The 19,026-nt window shown below is 38.1% G+C and overlaps 1 protein-coding gene and 1 long non-coding RNA gene across 2 annotated transcripts; both read left to right on the top strand.

The window, feature by feature from the left end:
- Window positions 1-624: 624 nt before the first annotated feature.
- On the top strand, window positions 625-5,608 carry LOC119774789. The gene is made up of 11 exons (XR_005279582.1): window positions 625-923; window positions 2,979-3,063; window positions 3,244-3,396; window positions 3,497-3,645; window positions 3,738-3,874; window positions 3,986-4,079; window positions 4,172-4,283; window positions 4,362-4,586; window positions 4,940-5,111; window positions 5,190-5,317; window positions 5,459-5,608. It is a non-coding gene; the product is annotated as an uncharacterized LOC119774789 (long non-coding RNA).
- Window positions 5,609-16,286: 10,678 nt separating this feature from the next.
- Window positions 16,287-17,635, top strand: LOC119774788 (trace amine-associated receptor 1-like). Its single transcript, XM_038272468.1, has 2 exons — window positions 16,287-16,542; window positions 16,920-17,635. Exons 1-2 carry the CDS (start codon window positions 16,302-16,304, stop codon window positions 17,633-17,635), a joined length of 957 nt encoding a protein of 318 aa, XP_038128396.1. The 5' UTR covers window positions 16,287-16,301.
- The last annotated feature ends 1,391 nt before the right edge of the window (window positions 17,636-19,026 follow it).

The following is a 19,026-nucleotide window of genomic DNA, read 5'->3' as shown; positions in this document are numbered from 1 at the left end:
TGTTTAACTCACTATATCACATAGAGTTTCTAAATTGTTTCTTTTATGTCTTTTGAAATTGTCTAAATAACAAAAAAAATGTAGAGAACATGTGTTTTTCCCTCAAAGTATACAAGATTAAATTGTGCCATGTTTATCTAAAATATTCCTAAAATCATTGTTCATAATTTTTCTACTAACATATTTTTACAATGTTTTTCTTTTATATGTCAGAAACTTTTCACTAATCTGCTATTGCTTACACAGCCCTTTTAATTATCCAACAAAAAATCTCAGTCATAACTCTTAAAGGAATAGTACACCCAAAACATGATAAGCCTTCATTTTCTACTCACCCCCATGCTGAACAACACTCTGGAGTACTTTTTTGATATCTCAAATGCATCTGGAGATATCAAAAAAGTACTCCAGAGTGTTGTTCAGCATGGGGGTGAGTAGAAAATGAAGGCTAATCATGTTTTGGGTGTACTATTCCTTTAAGTTAATATTTGCATTTCTTTGTTCAGTGTTTATTGCAGGGCAGCACGGATAATGTATACAACAGCTATGTGTTTAGTTTTTGCTTTATTTGTATATTATCGGTTCATAATTAAGATATGTTTTTTTTTTTAAGTCAAAACTACACAGTAAAAAATGTGGTGTTAATATTTCAGTGTAAACTTAATTTAATCTAAATAGAGTATTTATAACTATATGGAGTGTAAATCGGCTCTGGTGTTGGAGTTAAAAGTCAGAGTAAAATGCTACATTCACGCAGTGAATCTTTTGACTCTGTCAAGTGTCAATAACGCGCCAATAAAGAGTTTTGGCAACCGCGAAGAGGAGAAGGAGGAGGAAGAAAGAAGACGAAGCAGCAGTTTTCTGAAGTTCGTGAGACGGCCACTTCCATTTTGGATTCTGAACGGAGTTGTGCTACAGAAAAAGTAAGTTACTTAAAACCCCTCCATGTCTCCTCATTTTTGTTCCTGTTTTATTCCGTTGTTCACATTCAGGGTAGCGGGAGAAAGTTCTGTTAGGGCGAGAGCCGAGGGATAGCCCTATGCTAGGCAAGTTGTCCACCTCAAAATATTTGCTCACTTTTTTTCTGAAGGCTGTCAAGGTAAGAATACGTAACTGTTATAAATTGTAATAGTATTAATTTCTTATGCCATAGCCCCAGGTTCCGTGGGTACTTCGGGGTCGTAGCACCCACTGCGTCATGTTAGCATGGTTAGCATTTTGACATTTTTTTAACTAGCGTGCTTTTATTTTGAAGGCGCAGCATAGCGTTAGGTCACTGTACTCCCCTCCCCTCTCTAATCTGCTCCGTGTTTGAGCACTCAGAAAGGAGAAAAACGGCGACACAGAAGTCAGAAACATTGTCTGTCGGGATGCTGCTATGAATATTGCATATTTATAACGTCTTGTTGTCAGTTCACTTTCATATATAGAAACTGAATCTTTTTGGTTTAGTTATCTTAGTCTTGTACGGAAGAGGATTAGGGCCACTGGAAAAAAAAAAGTTAACTGATTTTTTAATTTTTTTTTTGTTTAACATGGGGGGAAAAGTCAGAATTCTGACTTTTCTCAGAATTCTGACTTTAATCTCAGAATTCTGACTTTTTTCTTCTGACTTTTTTCTCAGAATTCTGACTTTAATCTCAGAATTCTGACTTTTTTCTCAGAAATCTGACAGATGATTAATATTTCTAATCAATTTACAGTGTTTTTATTTTTTTGAGGGGGGGTACTATACAGATATATACAAACAAGAAGATCTAACTAAAAATTAACCAGAATATATGTTTAGAGTAAAGATTGACTACTTGTGTTTACACAAGCACACAATTTCAAATCTGCTGAGCTTGCTGTGCAAGAAAATGTAAAATATACGTATAAAGAAATATAACAGGAAGTACTGCTAAAACATAAACTAAATGTTAAATAATGTAGATATTGGTTTAAAAAATTCTCCAGATTTGGAAATTTGGAAGGAATACATAATTTTGAAATTAATCAACAAATCTGGTAAAAAAAATAATTAAATAAATAAAAAATAAAAGTTGCACTTTTTTACTTGAGGAATTTGTTGAATAACTTCATAATTATGAGTTTAACTAGTTGGAGGTAATGCTACACTTCTCTGCTTACTGCCCTGCTCATAAAAGGTAAACATTATAAACCCACCATTCATTTTCTACACTATTTGGAAAACACAACACAAATGTAATATAACAAAAGTATGTTTAACAACAAACATGTTAGCATCAAGCCATAGCCATGTCTGTTTTAGAGACTAGCTCTCTTGTTTTAATGACCTTCTGCTCCTCCATTAATGAGGGGACCCCTGGGGAACGTAAAATGTTGCCTAATTCCGTCATTTTCCACCAATGTGTCACCGGCCACCTCAAACAACTCACTTCTTTGTCAGTGAAGCTGAGTGCTCCACATCTCTTCCTTCATGGTGCCCTTCTACATTAAGATCCAAAATTCTGAGATTAAAGTCAGAATTCTGAGAAAAATAGTCTTAATTCTGAGAAAAAAGTCAGAATCCTGAGAAAAAAAGTCAGAATTCTGACCTTTTTCCCGTATTAAACTGAAATGAAATGTAAAAATCACTTAACTTTTTTTTTTTTTTTCAGTGGCCCTAATCCTCTTCCGTAGTCTTGGGATGATCACTCATCCAATATTTAACTGCTAACTTTCTCTAGACGTTTGCCACGCTAGCCAAAATTTTTTTTTTTTTTTTTTTTTATAGATCTCATTTCAGTACAATGCCACCACCAACTAAAAGGCTGAAACAGCAGTAGGACTTACTCAGCTTTTTTAAAAAGAGAAACGTCAGTGTAACCCCAATAGTAAACATATTCCTACGCCCTTGAGTGTATCAGGAATATGAACTCAGTTTTCAATTGGCATTACCTTTAAAGCGCATAAATTAACTATTAAAATGTGTTTGTCATGGTTGTTTATTTTTGTTATTCTTTCTTTTCAAACAGACCATGCTACTACGTGTTTTGTTTGGTGGGGAGCAGAAGTACGTGAAACTTTCTGACCTAACATTTGATGCATTCGTGAGAGAAGGTTAGTATGTTGGTAAAATAATCTCACTACTTTTTTTCTTGCATGTAAAAAAAAAAAAAAGAGTACTGGATTGAACTCACTGGCATTTTTTAAAATTAGTTGGGTTACTCTACTTATTTCACCCTTTATCAGCAGTAAATGTTTTCATTTTCACTTCTTTACTATTTCTTTCTGCTTTAGTGTGCCTGAAATTTAAAATTCCAGAAGGCAGACAGCAGGATCTGAAGGTGTATGACCAGTCTGATACAGAAGTTGATGTAGATGTTTTTGAAGAAATAGTGCATCAGTCACCTGGAACTTTTTGAGTTATGTTGAGCAACAAAGAAGATCCTGGTAATCACCAACAATTCACTGATGTATATATATTTAATTTAGAAGCTGGGTTGGGAGCATTAGAGTTCTCCTAAACCGGCTGTTGCTTTATTTTTTGCAGGTGCTGTTCTATCATCATCGTCATCTTCAGTGACATCTGATGACACTATCATTCTGAATTTCACAACGTGTGACCCATCAGAAGAAGAAGCCACTGCTGAAGGAAGTCAACCTAAAAGGCCATGTCACATAAATTATGAGGCACAAGCAGTAAGTTATTACATTTAATTTAGCATTATTTATGTTCTTTCTAGGTTTAGTGGTTTAAGAGTTTTAATTTATTTATTTTTTTTTAATTGAAGTTGATTGAAAAAATCTTGACAACAAAGCCTGGTGGTGAGCGTATCATGCAAGAGTATGCAAGAACTAAAAGCTTGACAGATGCAACCAGAAGACAGATGATAAACATCCTTACAGCTGCAATGACAGAAGCACATGGGTAAGAATCAACTTGGGCAACTTGGCCTATAAAGAATCATTTTGCTTTGAATTGTTTTTCATTATTTTTACAAACGTCAGTTTAGTGACTCATTGTTTGATCATATATCAGATCATCCCCTCCTAAAAGCGTCAGAGTGATGTATGCTCAGGGGATCGTTGCCCTATTTCCCTATCTGGAAGACCCGCTTTCAAAACATGGATATGTAAGTAAAAGGGTCTTAGCAACATTAAGCATATATATTTACCTTCCAAGATGTTTATGGAATGTTAAGTCTGCTTGTATTTATTGAAATAGGAGCATTACTATGATCCAGAGAGCGGTTCAGGATACCTTGCATGGCGTTTAAAGACCATTCAAAGAAAAACTGCAGAGGAACGGGGTGCCTCAGGTAGCAAATCTCCCAAAAGTAAGTTTTCTCAATAGTGAGTATATGTAAAGTAATGTAAAATCTGTGGCTTGAGTTAGAAACCGTTTTCTTTTTAAGGTGGTGGACCAGGCCATGTTCACTCCAGGGTTTCCACTGCTGACAAAGTGCTGTCAGATGTGGAAGTGGAAGCAGCTATTGCTGTTTTGAAACACTGCTGATGATGAAACGGTCCGTGAGAAGATGAAGGCCACCTTCCATTACCGTCATTCAATGGTCAATGATGAAAAGAAAGCAGAGAATGTCTTCTCTGTCTTTCCACGGTTTCTGGACACACCAGGACTGGTAAGACAGCTTTATCTCTTACACTACTACAATATTCAGTGGCAACAGTTATAGGAGTTTGTTCTGTAACCTGTGTATTACCAGTTTGAACCACAACTCTTTCTAAACTGTTATCTCCTTGGGCAAGACACTTCACCTGGCTTGCCTGCTGGTGGTGTTCAGAAAACCCGGTGGCACATGGCAGCATTGCTTATGTCAGTCTTCCCTTGTGCAACTGTGGCTACATTGTAGCTCACCAGCATCAGCATGTGAATGACTAAATGTGGTGTAAATCACTTTGGGGTCCTCTGGACTTCATAAAGCTCTATGCAAGTACAGGCCATTTGGGAAACGCTTTTACTTATGCATTTCAGATAGAACAAGATTTCAGACTCCTGTTTGGTGAAGGCACTGCCAACAAATTTTTTGAGAAGTGGCCCACCTGTCTCAAATCCAAGGTCATAAAGGAAAGCCATGGCCTGGTACCCACCACTGAGCTCGTGGATTTATTGCGGAATGCAGAGTTGGCTGCTGAAGCTGAGAATGGTATGTTGGTCCTCTACGTAATTGTGACAAATTCATATGTTAGTGGGATGATGGTAACCTGAAGCTTTTGCTCTGCAGGTTGGGATAGTGATATGTCTGATATTTTGCTTCTGCTGCATCTGCTACCACCATCTGCACAAGGACGAAAGAGGCCGGGTAAGATGTCTGCATCTCAAGCAGTGGATCACCTCATCAGATTTCTAAAGGTACTGCTAAACAGTTTTAAGATAAAAATGCATAATTCAGTCTCTTCATTTTTACAGTTCAAAATTTGATTATGTCTGATCTTCATTCAGAAATTTTTCTCTAAATACTTTTGTCATGTTTTTATTTATGTTTCATTGTAGGTTGGAACCAGTGTGCAGCAGCATCTTGACAAAATCAGCCAGCGTACCCAGCCCTACCTCCTGGCCCATGGCTCCATCCAAAGCAGTATTCATGCATTCTTCATTGTGATTGACAACTATGCTATTCCATGTAAGGCAACGTGTTCAGTTGGAGCTGAAAACTTCTCAGTTGATGTGATGCACGACATTTTCGAAGGTATTGGCCAGTACGAGTTTAAAATTTTGTTTGAGTATTTTAAAGAACATATTACATTGGAAGAACTGAATTTGAGAATACAAACTTTTGACTATGGATTCATGGAGAGGAACAACAGGCCAGTGGCTGTCAATTTATGTGGGGAATCGAATGATCTGGGACTAAATGCAGTCCAATCATGGTGCTTGCTGAAGAATGTTCCTCTCATGTTTGGAGATCTTGTAACATCTGACAATCCACACTGGCACCTCCTCCTTTTACTACTACAAATTGTAAATATTGTTCTTTCTCCAATGTTAACCCAAGGTCTGTGTGTATATTTAAAACATTTGATTGTGGATCATCACAAACTGTTTAAAAAGTTATATCCACAGAAAAAACTTTTACCAAAGCACCATTTTCTCATCCATTATCCTAGGTGCATTCAGAAAATTGGCCCTGTACTTCATAGCTGGTGCATGCGCTATGAAGGTAAACATAATTTTTTTAAGAAACAGTTAAAGTCATTTAAAAACATTTCCAAAACACTCGCTAAAAAAATTATACATCAAACATCAAAATTATATGGCACATGTTTGGCAAGCTTCTTCAACTTTTAATCGATTGGACATTGGACCAGGGAAAATGGTATCTTTAAACATGGTAAAAGGAGGTTCTGACATTTCTGAGGCAGTGCAAGTGTCTCATGAGGCTCAAGTTATGAAAGTGAGCTGGGCAAAAAACAATGGGTTTATTTACCGTCCTCATCTGGTTATTTGTGGCAAAGTTGAATCTGAGATGCCTGTCTTTTACCAGATCAAGTCTGTGTTCATAGTTAAAGACAAATTATTGCTGCTTACATTGCCTTTATGTACAGTAACTTTTCTTGAACATTTTCATGCTTATGAAGTTACTAAAATGGTGCAAGGTTTTGTTGTGTTTGATGTCAACCATCTATGTTATCCAAAGCCCTTTGACATACAAATGTCATATGAAGCAAATGACACTGCTCTCTTTGTTGTCCCATATTGCTATCTTTGGTGAACATTTTTTTGAAGATGATTAAAATGACACTGTTAAACTGATTAAGTTGAATAAATGTTGTCACTGTCAACGTATAACTTTGTGATTATTGTGATTGGTAGTAGTTTTTATAAAAGCCATATAATGCTCAAATTTAGCATTATATGGTTTATGTGTAAAAAAAAAAAACTGGAGAAAGGAAAAAAAAAACACCACAATAAAGTGTACATATTTAAGTAAATTTAGTGTAAAATTAACTCCATAAAAATAACAGTATTACTCTGAAGAGTGTAAAACAACAATAATGTTAAATAATTTGACTCACTGACTTGTTGATTTTGACACTAAAATGAGTAAAATTAACTCTGAAAATTTGACACTGGCTATAGAGTACATTTTACTCTATTTTTGAGTGGGACCAAATGTTATCTGAAACGGAGTTAAATTCAACTCTGTAGGTGGTAAATTGACACTTTGTTTTTTAGTGTGTACATTTATTTACCAAGTATTTAAGGGTAGAGCTGTTTAGTTACCCTAGTTTCCCTTTTGGCAAACAGACAGAGGGTCAGGAAATAGGGGTAACAGGTGGGTTGCCAGTTTTGCTGCTGCTCAATCTGTCTCTGGTGTTGTAAGGTCATGGTGACGCATATTGTAAAGCAGCCTTATCTCTGTCACTTCATCAAATGCAGCAATGAAGCACTGTCCTGGCATGATAAAGGAAGAATGAGATAGCTTGGTGAGTTAAAATAAACTTTAATTTATAAAAAAGAAAGCCTATTGTAGGTATATTTACAGTACATGGGCATAAGGAACAGACGGTTGATGAGACTAAAAATGTTTTATGTGAACATGTCAGTCATGATATTTGAATCAGATTAGGCAGAATTGAAATGAAATTGCAATCCTAATCAGAGGGGTGTGTTTGCTTACTGTCAGCCCAATCACAAATATCAACACTTCTCAGGGTAAAGGTTTTCTAAATGAGGAAAGCTGACCTGAGAAGTCATGACCACATGCCATCAAGATCACATATTTAAGCTTTGAGTGGCTAGATCCTATGGCTAGATGCTGCCGGGATATCCCGATTGGCATGTTTACATTTCACATTTCTTGCCTGATCATTCCTTTTATTCAAATTACTGACGTCCATATAAACAGTAAAATCTCATTATTTCTTTTGTTTATTTTTATTAAAACACATAGGTAAAGTTTGGAAGGCCGAAATAATTAATCTGTGATGGTTAAATGAAGCAGACAAGTCAATGAAGCAAAGGGAACAGGTAGGGGAAATGATTTAGATGAGAGAAAGAGCAGGTGGATCCAATAAACTAATAATGTGATGGGAGTGATTAAGGCCTGGTCCACATGAAAATTAACTCAGGATATTTACATAAATGGCTTACAAAAGAAGTTGCATCTACACAAGTGTCCTCATGGTGGGCCCTTCGATGGGTATTGCCACAGAATCACACTCAAAACCCTGATAAAAACACTGGACATGCTTAAGCAGCTCATGCAATGTATACACGGCAGCATAGCGGTGAAGAGGCAGATGTGGGTTAAGCTATAATGTTATCCTTAAAAAAAGAGGAGGCCTGCATGTACACACTTTAACATGAAACCGTTCTCTGATTTTTCTACTGTAGGACCCAATTTTAAAAATGGTAATCTATGGTCTCCAAAGCACCAGCTCTATTTGGGTGCACAGCTTAAAACAGTAAAATATCTTTGCAGTTACACTGAATCTAGTCTCTGTGTGGGTAGGACCTAAATGAGGAACTGAAGGTACTAATAAAACTAAATAGTTAGAAAAACACAAACAATAAGAGCAAGTTGCACAAGATCCAATGTAAGGATTACAAGAATAACTATAAAGCTAAAACATTTTAAAAATGCACTAAAAAGAAAAACAATCTTAAAAATATGAGCATAGAGAAAAATAACAGTGAGAAAGTGAAAACAGAAAAGAAATAAAAATTCAATAATTATTATTATATATTATTTTAATATGGAACAGAACAATTACCTACCAGAAAAAAAGTCTGGTAGGTAGAGTCTTCTTTTACAGGATAGGTGGCGAATCTAGCTCCTTCTGGCGTCTCCTACACTGTCCTTTTGACATCAGGAATCCACTGTACAGTTTTTTTCAAACACGACAGCTAAAAAAAGTTGAGAACACATCAGTCTACTTTGATCCATTCTTCTTTGGCTGACGTTTCCTTTTGGACTGAACTTTAGATGTCAGGAAGTACAGGGCCTGTGTCTTGCACATTTGAGATACATCTCTGCTTTAACAAAGCTAAATTTAATAATTACGTCCTTTGCAGGACAGTGGAGAGTTTGGCTTTAACTGAGGAAGTAATTAATTTGTTTGATTCAGGTGTGTATGATCAGGTAGATATCTAAAAGTTGCAGGAGGACTTAAGTTTGACATTCCAGCTATAGGACAATAGTTCCCAAACCTGCTTTTCAAGTACGACTGCCCTGAAAGTTTTTCAGTATCAGCAAGTCTAATTAAAGGATTGCATAACATCCCCAGCAACAATCAATTCTACTGAAGCCTGTCCCTCATTCCTGTACAGGTGTTTGGCAGAAATAACAAATAAAAACACGTACTGCAGTGAACTTTGAAGACCAGGAAATGAGAAACTGTGCTCTAGGACATTCCACGGATATTTCTTAATACAAAACATGGGAACTTTTGTTCTTAAGCAGGTTTCTTTATCTGCTATTATTTATTTCATGTTTAAGAACCCTATTTAACTCCATCACCTATTGAAATCATTTGGGTTTTTTTATGTGTGTATTATGCCTTTTTTGAGTATATTACTTTTATATTATGAACACTTTAATTAGTCAGCATTTTTTTAATTGCTTTATAATTAAAATTTTATTTTATTATATGTAAAACTAGGGTGACCATATTTTCATTTGGGAAAACCAGGACACCTTGGAACGAGGGGGGGATCTCTGTTCCCATGCATAGAGATGTCTGTGGCACGCACTCACTTAACATAGACCTACGTAATCCTACAATAACATTATATTTACAGTTATTTATGAAAAAATGCTTTTCAGTAAAAGTCAACAGCAATAACTCCAATAACAAACGATAATTTCATTCAAAATGCATTTATTAAAAATACTTAACAATTCCTGTAATGAATGAATAGCACAATGAAATAAATAATGTCCCATCTAAACATCCCTCACTTAACAATAAAAGTTAACAATAACTCTCAACTCCCAATAACAGATGATACTCAGCCTCAGCAATGAACGAAATAATGTCTGTTCTGTAGGCTATTGGAAAAAAATAAATTAACAAATGAGCTAATTAACAAAAAATACCTCTTGTGTAGCAAAAATTATTCAAAATGTACCAAAAACGAACAAACATATCAATAGACTTTCTTTACTTTCGGAGTCCAGGTGGCTTTTCAGATCCCTTGCACCTCAATTGGACACCGAGACATAAGTGCCTGCTTTGCACACTTTGCACAAGGCCTCCCATTTGTCTCGACCCGGTCTGAAAGCGGGGAAACTCTTTTGTAAATCGTCGGTAAACATACATTTGCGCTTTTGCATGTTGTTAGCGTACTGACAGCCACGCAATCTATTGCTCTGTTCGAAAACCTAGGACGCATCCTTAGAAGGCCAGATTCGAAGGCCGATTACGTCATAGCGCAGCGCCGAGGTCTGGTCGGATTCCAAGACTCCTCGTTATGCGGCCTTAAAATGCGTCCTTCTTTTTGCCCGATTTGAAGGACGGGTCCGATGTATCCTCGGTATCCTTGGATATCCCAGGATTTATTGCGAGACCAAGCAAGCCGTGATCAGAGGAAAGGTTACTTGGCACTGAACAGTGGTGAAAATTGGAAGGTCAGTTTAATATAATACAAGTCATTGAATAGTTCCGTCTGAAGTTAATGAAAATAGTTGTTTTAATGGTTATTGAGTCAGATATGTGGCGGTAATGTTTGATTTATCTAAAGGTTTTTATCTGTAACTGTGTAAATGGGTTTGGCTGTAATTTAAGGACAGATTCTAATAGATCTGCAGAGTGGGAACTTTAAATCTGATAGGAGTTTTATCTTTTTATTGCTGTTTTGCACAATATGCTTACAGTAACTAAGTATTTTTTGTTGTTGAATATTAGAGATTTTGCAGATATATTTTTTTATAAATACATTGTTTAGATTTACTTATATCTTTCTACCCCTTTTATAGAATAGAAAATCCCTTTATTGTCCCACAATGGGCAAATTTACAGCAAATTTTATGGACCTTCCTGAAAGCGCGCACACACGCGCTCACGACGCTACGGAAGCCGGCAGACCAAACCAGCGCATTCAGCTCGGCAAAGAACTCATGCTCTTCCTCAACACTGAAGTCCTCAGATATTTTTCTTTCGTTGTTTCTTTCTTTGCACAGGTAAACAGCACATTTCTTCTTCTACGCTTGCATTATTGGAAGAGCAGATGCTGAATGCGCACTTTCATCTGGTTTGATCTGCCGGCTTCCGTAGCGTCGTGAGCGCGCGTGTGCGCGCTTTCAGGAAATCCTATACACTACTGTTTATGCTCTAAAAAAATTCTAAATGACTTTGTTTCGAGTAAATTCTGGATGCTACCCACTCAGGACACTTGGAATACATTGGACGAGCAGTATGGAGGAATATTGACACGTTTTTTGTGGACTTTTATGGACCTTTCTGTCTCGGTCACCATAGACCTCCATTATTTGAATGTCAGCAGACAGCAAGAAGCCTCTCAGATCTCCAGATGCATTTGAGATATCAAAAAAGTACTCCAGAGTGTTGTTCAGCATGGGGGTGAGTAGAAAATGAAGGCTAATCATGTTTTGGGTGTACTATTCCTTTAAAGCACTGCACCAAGGTTAAAAGGCTGCTTCTTTTTTTTTCATTCTTTATGAGATTTGAATTTTTATCGATAGTGGTTATACTTAAAATATACACACATGCATACTTCTCAAAAATGTTTGGAATTAATTCCAATCTCTCTTTTTCTAAAATAAACCCTTCCCAGGGCTGCCACCTTATTGTGGTGGAGGGGTTTGAGTGTCCCAATGACCTTAGGAGCTATGCTGTCTGGGGGCTCTATGCCCCTAGTAGGGTCACCCAAGGCAGATAGTTCCTAGATGAGGGACCAGACAATGAGCAGCCTAAAGACCTCTTATGATGAGCAAGACAAATGTAACTAGTGTTCCGTCGCCCGGACAAGGGTCACTGGGGCCCCACTCTGGAGCCAGGCCTGGAGATGGGACACGCTGGCGAGCGACTGGTGCCCGGGTTTACCCATGGAGCCCAGCTGGGCACAGCCCTGAGAGGAAACATGTGTCCCACTTCCAATGGGTTCACCACTTGTAAGAGGGGCCAAAGGGCTCGGGTGCAATGTGTGATGGGTGGCAGTCAAGGGTGGGGACCTTGGTGTTCTGATCCTCGGCTGAAGAAGCTGGCTCTTGGGACGTGGAATATCACCTCTCTGGTGGGGAAGGAGTTAGTGCATGAGGTTGAAAGGTTCCGGCTAGGGATAGCTGAACTTACCTCGACGCATGGCTCTGGCTCTGGAAGCAGTGTTCCACTCTGGAGTTGCCCCTGGTGAGAGGTGCCAAGCAGGAGTGGACAAAATTGCTGCCCCTCATCTTGGTGCCTGTACATTGGGTTTCAACCCGGTGAATGAGAGGGTGTTCTGCCTACCGTGGAGTGAAGTAAACATCTTAAGGTATCAGAACATAATATGAATTCCCAGATGGCTGGGAATTGAATATAAAAGTTTTTCACAACACTGACAATGGGTCTGAGTTGTGTTCCTTCCTTGTGAATTTTTGGAACATTCATATAAGCATGGAATGTCATCCCCTGGATACAATCTAAAATAAGCTGAATGGTTAATTACCTTTTGTTTTAAGTTTCTTGAGGTAGTCCATGATTTTCTTTTTGTAGGTGTTGGTTGGATCTCTTGGTAATATTGTGATGCTTTGGTCCTGGCTAAGGGATGTCATGGCTTTCCTTTCCTGTGGGTAGCTGTTATTTTCATTCTGAGTTGCTCTGCCTCGGTTTCAGGCAAGATGTTGTTCAGTGGCAGTGATCGGCTCCATTCAGTGGCAGTGATCAGGTCTGAGTCCATCACTACACAAAGAGTTCAGCCATAATCAGTAGTTTTTTACTGTAATAGCTGAAGCTGAGAGCTAACTCTGGATCTCTCCTCCTCTGGTGCATAAATATGACCTCAGTTTTGTTTTTATTCATTCGGAGAAAATGATGGTGCATCCACATATTGATCTGTTCTATGCATCTAGTCGATGGTTTCATAGTCACCTGATGACATTGTGATGTAAAGCTGTGAGTCATCTGCACAGTTATGGCAACTAATCTAGTTGTTTGCAATTACCTGAGCCAAGCGGAGCATGTAGATGTTGAATAGGAGGGGCCCTAGAATGGAGCCTGTTGGAACCCCACATGTGATTTTTCTGCTCTCTGATTTAATGTTCCCTACTGACACGTTAAAGTCCCTATCCTTCAGGTAAGGATTTTAACCAGTCAAGTGCAGTACCAGAAAGGCCTACCCAGATTTCCAGACGCTCTAATAAAATCGAGCCATAAACAGTATCAAACAACCTGCACTGAGGTCCAATAATACCAGGACGTTAGTTCTTCCAGTGTCTGAACCTTTACAGATGTCAATGAACACCTTAATCAAACACAAGTTGTCATGTTGAATGGACTGATTCACCTCCATCTCATGTAGGGCATGAGATGGAGGCTCTTGTGGAGACTGAGGGGCTGGCTGCATGAACAGCTCTGTCTATATATATATATATATATATATATATATATATATATATATATATATATATATATATATATATATATATATATATATATATATATATATATGTATATATATTGATATGCGTTTATTTTTTCATGGTTTTTTTGTACTATATAAAATCTTTTTATGTTGTTTGTCGAATTTTTATTTTTAATGGTATCTTGCTTTAACTCTGTGTACACTACATAAGCTACTGGAGCCAGAATCTCCCTGAAGGAGTAATCCCAAGGGATAAATAAAGTTGTTTTTAAGTCTAAGTCTATGTTGTTAAGAGGACAGAGGGCTGACTTTTTAATTTGTCTTTACTTCCTGTTCCACCAAAGGTCATGGGATGTACAGCCCCAGGATTTGTATCATCGAAGTAAAGGCCTCAATATACCAGTTGTGTACAATTTTTCAATCTCAGATGCAATTTTTTCAAATAAAAACATGCACCGCAGTGAAACTTGAGGACAAGGAAACAGAGCTGTCAAGTAATTAAGTACAAATACTACATTACTGTGTTGTGGTTCCAGTTTGTGGGGGTAGTTTTGTGTTCTTTTTCAGTTTCATCGTTCATCCATCAGATGGTGTCATTGGTTCGCTCTGTCCTGGGGGGCTTCCTTTCTCGTCTCAATTACCCACATCTGCAGCTAATTGGTCATCACCTCTGAGGAGTATTTGAGCAGCTGACTGTCACCACCTCGTCACCAGAGTGTTTGCCAGTTTTGGGGAAATCTACAGATCCTCGGAGTTTAATCTGGTCCTTCAAGCCCTGGAAGGATTCCTCTCATGACGCTGAGGGTCTCACTGTTCACCTTATCTGAACGCCTACCTCTTCCAGAAACCCAGTTGACAGTCTGCTCTGCTCTTGCTCTGTTTCCTCCATAAGTCTTCCTGTCCGACCTCCAACGACTCCTCCACCAACAACCAGCCTAGGCCTCCACAAACGGGAACCCCAGACCGTTTTCCAACTCAAACTCTGAGTCCATGCAACATCTGAGTTTCAGTCATCAGCCTTTTTTACCACCAACCTTGAACTCACCAAGTCACTCTCTCCTTTGTGCAGTCGCTCCAGGTTTCCTGGTCGCTGGAACAGCCCCAAGCTGAGATACCTGTTTTCTGTCACCGTGTTTTTGTATCTGAAAAACAAACTTTTTAACACTGAACCGCTCTCTGTGAGTGTTTCTGCATGTGGGCAAAAAATATAAGGCCCATCATGACATACTGTACTTAAGCACACTTTTTAGGTATCTATACTTTACTCCATTACGTATTTTTCTTCCTACTTCTGACTTCTACTCATTAGATTTTCGCACAAGTATCTGTACTTTCTATTCCTTACATTTTTAAAACAAACGTTACTCATTACATTTGGCTTCGGTTTTATGTTTATAAATATTTATTTCAGTCATGTGCACCATCCAATGCAGATCATTGGCGCCATCCACATCTAGTGAAAACTAGTGTACTTGGATGAGTCATATAACGCAAACACTCATTGGTTAGCTAAAGAAAATCATCAGAAGCAAGCAGGTGTTCTTCAAACTGCAAACGTGAATTGTCTATGCCATGCTGCAATGTTGGATTCAGAAAAAAATGTTGAAATGTCTGAAAGGTCGGACACAGGCGAGAGCGTATCGGGAGATGGAAGTGGAGCCAACAAGACCTCCCTCATCCTTGGCCCTATCTCAAAGAATTTTTTTGAAACAGTCAAAAAATTGAGCTTTCAATTGATGTAGTGGCATCTGGCTGGTTTTTTTTTTTTAAGTTACTTTATACTTTTATACTTTAAGTTGTTTTTTGAACACTTACTTTTTCACTTTTACTTGAGTAAAGAAGTCAAGTTGATACTTTAACTTTTACCAGAGTGTTTTTTAACTGCAGTATCTATACTTCTACTTCAGTAATAAATGTGTGTACTTTTGACAACACTGCCAGGAAATGAGAAACAGTGTTCTAGCACATTCCATAGACATGTCTTAGTACTAAACGTGGGGAGTCTCGTTCTTAAGCAGGTTCCAGTATCTGCTATTTTTTATTTCATGTTTGAAAACCTACTTTAACTCCATCATCTATTGAAATCAGTAGTTTTCTTAATGTGTGTATTAAGCCTATTTTGAATGTATTATTTTCATGTTACGATCACTTTATTTAGTGAACATTTTATTATATGTAAAACACTCTCTCCATCCTGTTGACATAAATGTCAGTCAGAACACATGATTCTCCTATATTTACAGTTTAAGAATAAGTTGAAACATCAACAAAGTAATATGTATCAACTGCAAAAAGGAAACCAATAAATGAACATTGAGTTTTTAAAGGCTATATTTTATTAGATAAAAATATGTGATGCTTTCATATCTTATTTTTAAGAAAATCTTTTTTCAAGCAATGCTTTTATTGGAGTTCATTTCTTTAGAGATCCTAAAATGGTAATTAAAACATTGTTTCTTTTTACAGCAAATATTGAAAAACAAAAATAAAGGAATGAGAAACAAAGCAAAAAGGTACAATATGATTAGCACAGAAAAGTAAATTTGGTGTGTAACACCAGGGAACATCTCACCTTGGATACCAAAGACACTAACAGTTGCGCCAATGATCACATGTTGCTGCAATAATAAATATCAATGTAAATGTGCTGCTCCATCAGGACAGAGTAAAGATTCACAACACTCTGTTGTTCAAGATTAAAGTGAAACATAAAAATCTAAAATCTTTTTCAACGAAACAAATCTAAAAAAAATACAAGTATATTTGTTGTAATTTTAGTTTTTTTTTTTTTTTTTTCAACAGAATTGATGACATGGTTAAAGACCATCATCTCTGCAATGAATCGGCACAGCTGCATGGACAAACTGTGACGTCTTATGTACTAGATGTAGTGGTTGTTTCTTTGTCACTTCTGATAATATGTGGTAATCTTCTTGTAATCATCTCTGTAATTTACTTCAAACAGCTGCACACTCCAACAAACTATCTCATCCTTTCTCTGGCTGTGACTGACCTGCTTGTTGGAGCTTTACACCAGGCTCACACTGACTCCGGTCTTACCGTTGCGGTGCGGTGGGTGCGGCGCCGCAGTGATTCCAAGTCATTAAAAAGATGTAAACCTCTCTCACCGGCTGCTGAGCTGTCCGGCTGCGGTTACCGAGACACTCCGGCGCTGCAGAAAATTCCACAAGAAAGCTACCCTTGCGGCGTGCCGGAGCCCTCCGCAACAAGCTCTCGCAAATATCCTTATTTGGGCCGTGTTATCGCGTGAAGTTACGTGAACTCAAGTGAACTTCTGTTAAATCTCCGGACCTGTTGCCGGAGCCGCACCGCACCGTAGTCAAAAGGGCGGTGTGAGAGAGGGTGTGCGGGAGTTGCAGTCTCCGTCGGCTCGGTAACCGCACCAGAGCCAGTGTGAGCAAGGGGTAAGTTTTGCCTTTCAGTGCAATATTGTCTATGAGCTCATGCTGGTATTCAGGTTATTTACTCTGTAAAATGCGAGGTCTGCTTGACATATTACTATGTGCGTCATCCATTTTAAACTTGTGCTGTATATCAATAGATAGATATTACGCAGTCTGTCATCCTCTGACATATAAAAGTAAAATTAATATTTGTGTCACCCTTACTATGATCCTAGTGAGTTGGACTTTCCCAGCTCTATTTTCAATCAGCATCTCATTTCGTGGGGAAGAAAATTATAGTTGGAGGTGCAAGATATTTGTAGCGACAAAAGATTCCAGCCCTGGAACAACTTTGGCCTTTTACATTCCTGCCATGACAATTTTAGCAATATATCTTAAGATTTTGATGTTGGCAAAGCAGCAGGCAAAGCACATACAAAACACTTTAAAGTCTCAAGGGGCTCTTTTTAAGATTGAGACAAAAGCAAACATAACTCTGGCTGTAGTGTTGGGAGTCTTCCTCATATGTTGGTCTCCTTACTTTTTATCAGCTGGTTTATACAGTATGGGGAGGCTCACAATACCAGTTGTGGTGATTGGAGCATTTAAATGGCTTGGATGGTCCAATTCTATGTTAAATCCTTTGGTTTATGCTTTCTTCTACAGGTGGTTCAGAAATGCTTTTAAAATCATAATTTCTGGTAAAATATATCAAGGAGATTTTTCCAATATGAAGCTGTGATAACAATTAATTTTTTGTTCTAAGATTTTTTCTGTTATTTCTATCCAAAAAATTATGGTACAATGCATTTAGTAAATGTATAGTTAAACCAGACATTAAACATACAGTACTTAATTTATTACATTACATTAATTTATTACTTTACATTTTTATCTTCATCAAATGTTTACTCTAAGTTCATGCTTTTGTCTTTTCTCTAAATCAGCCTTTTTCTCCAATTTGCACCTGACAAAATTATTATTATAACTGGTTATTATTCTATTTACACCAATTTGTACAATCCTTTCCTTTGGTTTTGTAGAAACTGAATACTTGTTGACCTTTCAGGTTGTTTACATATCCCTTTTACTTAAACGTCGGGAAATCTTAGTAATAACCCTGAGCTAAAATGTGCCTTTCTCTAATAATTTTTATGTTTTTTTTTGTTTTGTTTTTTAAGAAAAAATAATAGAAGTTCTTTAATGGAGCACAGTACAATTACACATTTGACCCTGTTGACCCAGGAGGTAGGAGAACCTCCTGTAACCAGTGGGTTGCCCGTTTGGCCACTGATCAATCTTTCTCTGTTGTTGTGTTCCTGTGCAAGACACCAAACTGGCATTTCTTCCTGTTCTTCAAAGGGCCCAGGGACACCTAATTTATTTTATAGTAGCCTTACCTCTGTCCGGGTGCCCAAGGGGCAGCTGTGGCTATGATATACACTATATTGCCAAAAGTATTTGCTCACCCATCCAAATTATTGGAATCAGGTGTTCCAATCACTTCCATGGCCACAGGTGTATAAATTCAAGCACCTAGGCATGCAGACTGTTTTTACAAACATTTGTGAAAGAATGGGTCGCTCTCAGGAGCTCAGTGAATTCCAGCGTGGAACTGTGATAGGATGCCACCTGTGCAACAAATCCAGTCGTGAAATTTCCTCGCTCCTAAATATTCCACAGTCAACTGTCAGCTGTATTATAAGAAAATGGAAGTGTTTGGGAACGACAGCAACTCAGCCACGAAGAGGTAGGCCACGTAAACTGACGGAGCGGGGTCAGCGGATGCTGACGCGCATAGTGCGAAGAGGTCGCCAACTTTCTGCAGAGTCAATCACTACAGACCTCCAAACTTCATGTGGCCTTCAGATTAGCTCAAGAACAGTGCGCAGAGAGCTTCATGGAATGGGTTTCCATGGTCGAGCAGCTGCATCCAAGCCATACATCACCAAGTGCAATGCAAAGCGTCGGATGCGGTGGTGTAAAGCACGCCGCCACTGGACTCTAGAGCAGTGGAGACGCGTTCTCTGGAGTGACGAATCGCGCTTCTCCATCTGGCAATCTGATGGACGGGTCTGGGTTTGGCGGTTGCCAGGAGAACGGTACTTGTCTGACTGCATTGTGCCAAGTGTA

The sequence above is a fragment of the Cyprinodon tularosa genome, unplaced genomic scaffold, assembly GCF_016077235.1.
Source record: "Cyprinodon tularosa strain WSP-4 unplaced genomic scaffold, ASM1607723v1 ctg831, whole genome shotgun sequence".
Lineage (NCBI taxonomy): Eukaryota > Metazoa > Chordata > Actinopteri > Cyprinodontiformes > Cyprinodontidae > Cyprinodon > Cyprinodon tularosa.
Note: the sequence above shows the minus strand (reverse complement) of the source record. Positions and strands in the feature narration are given on the sequence as shown.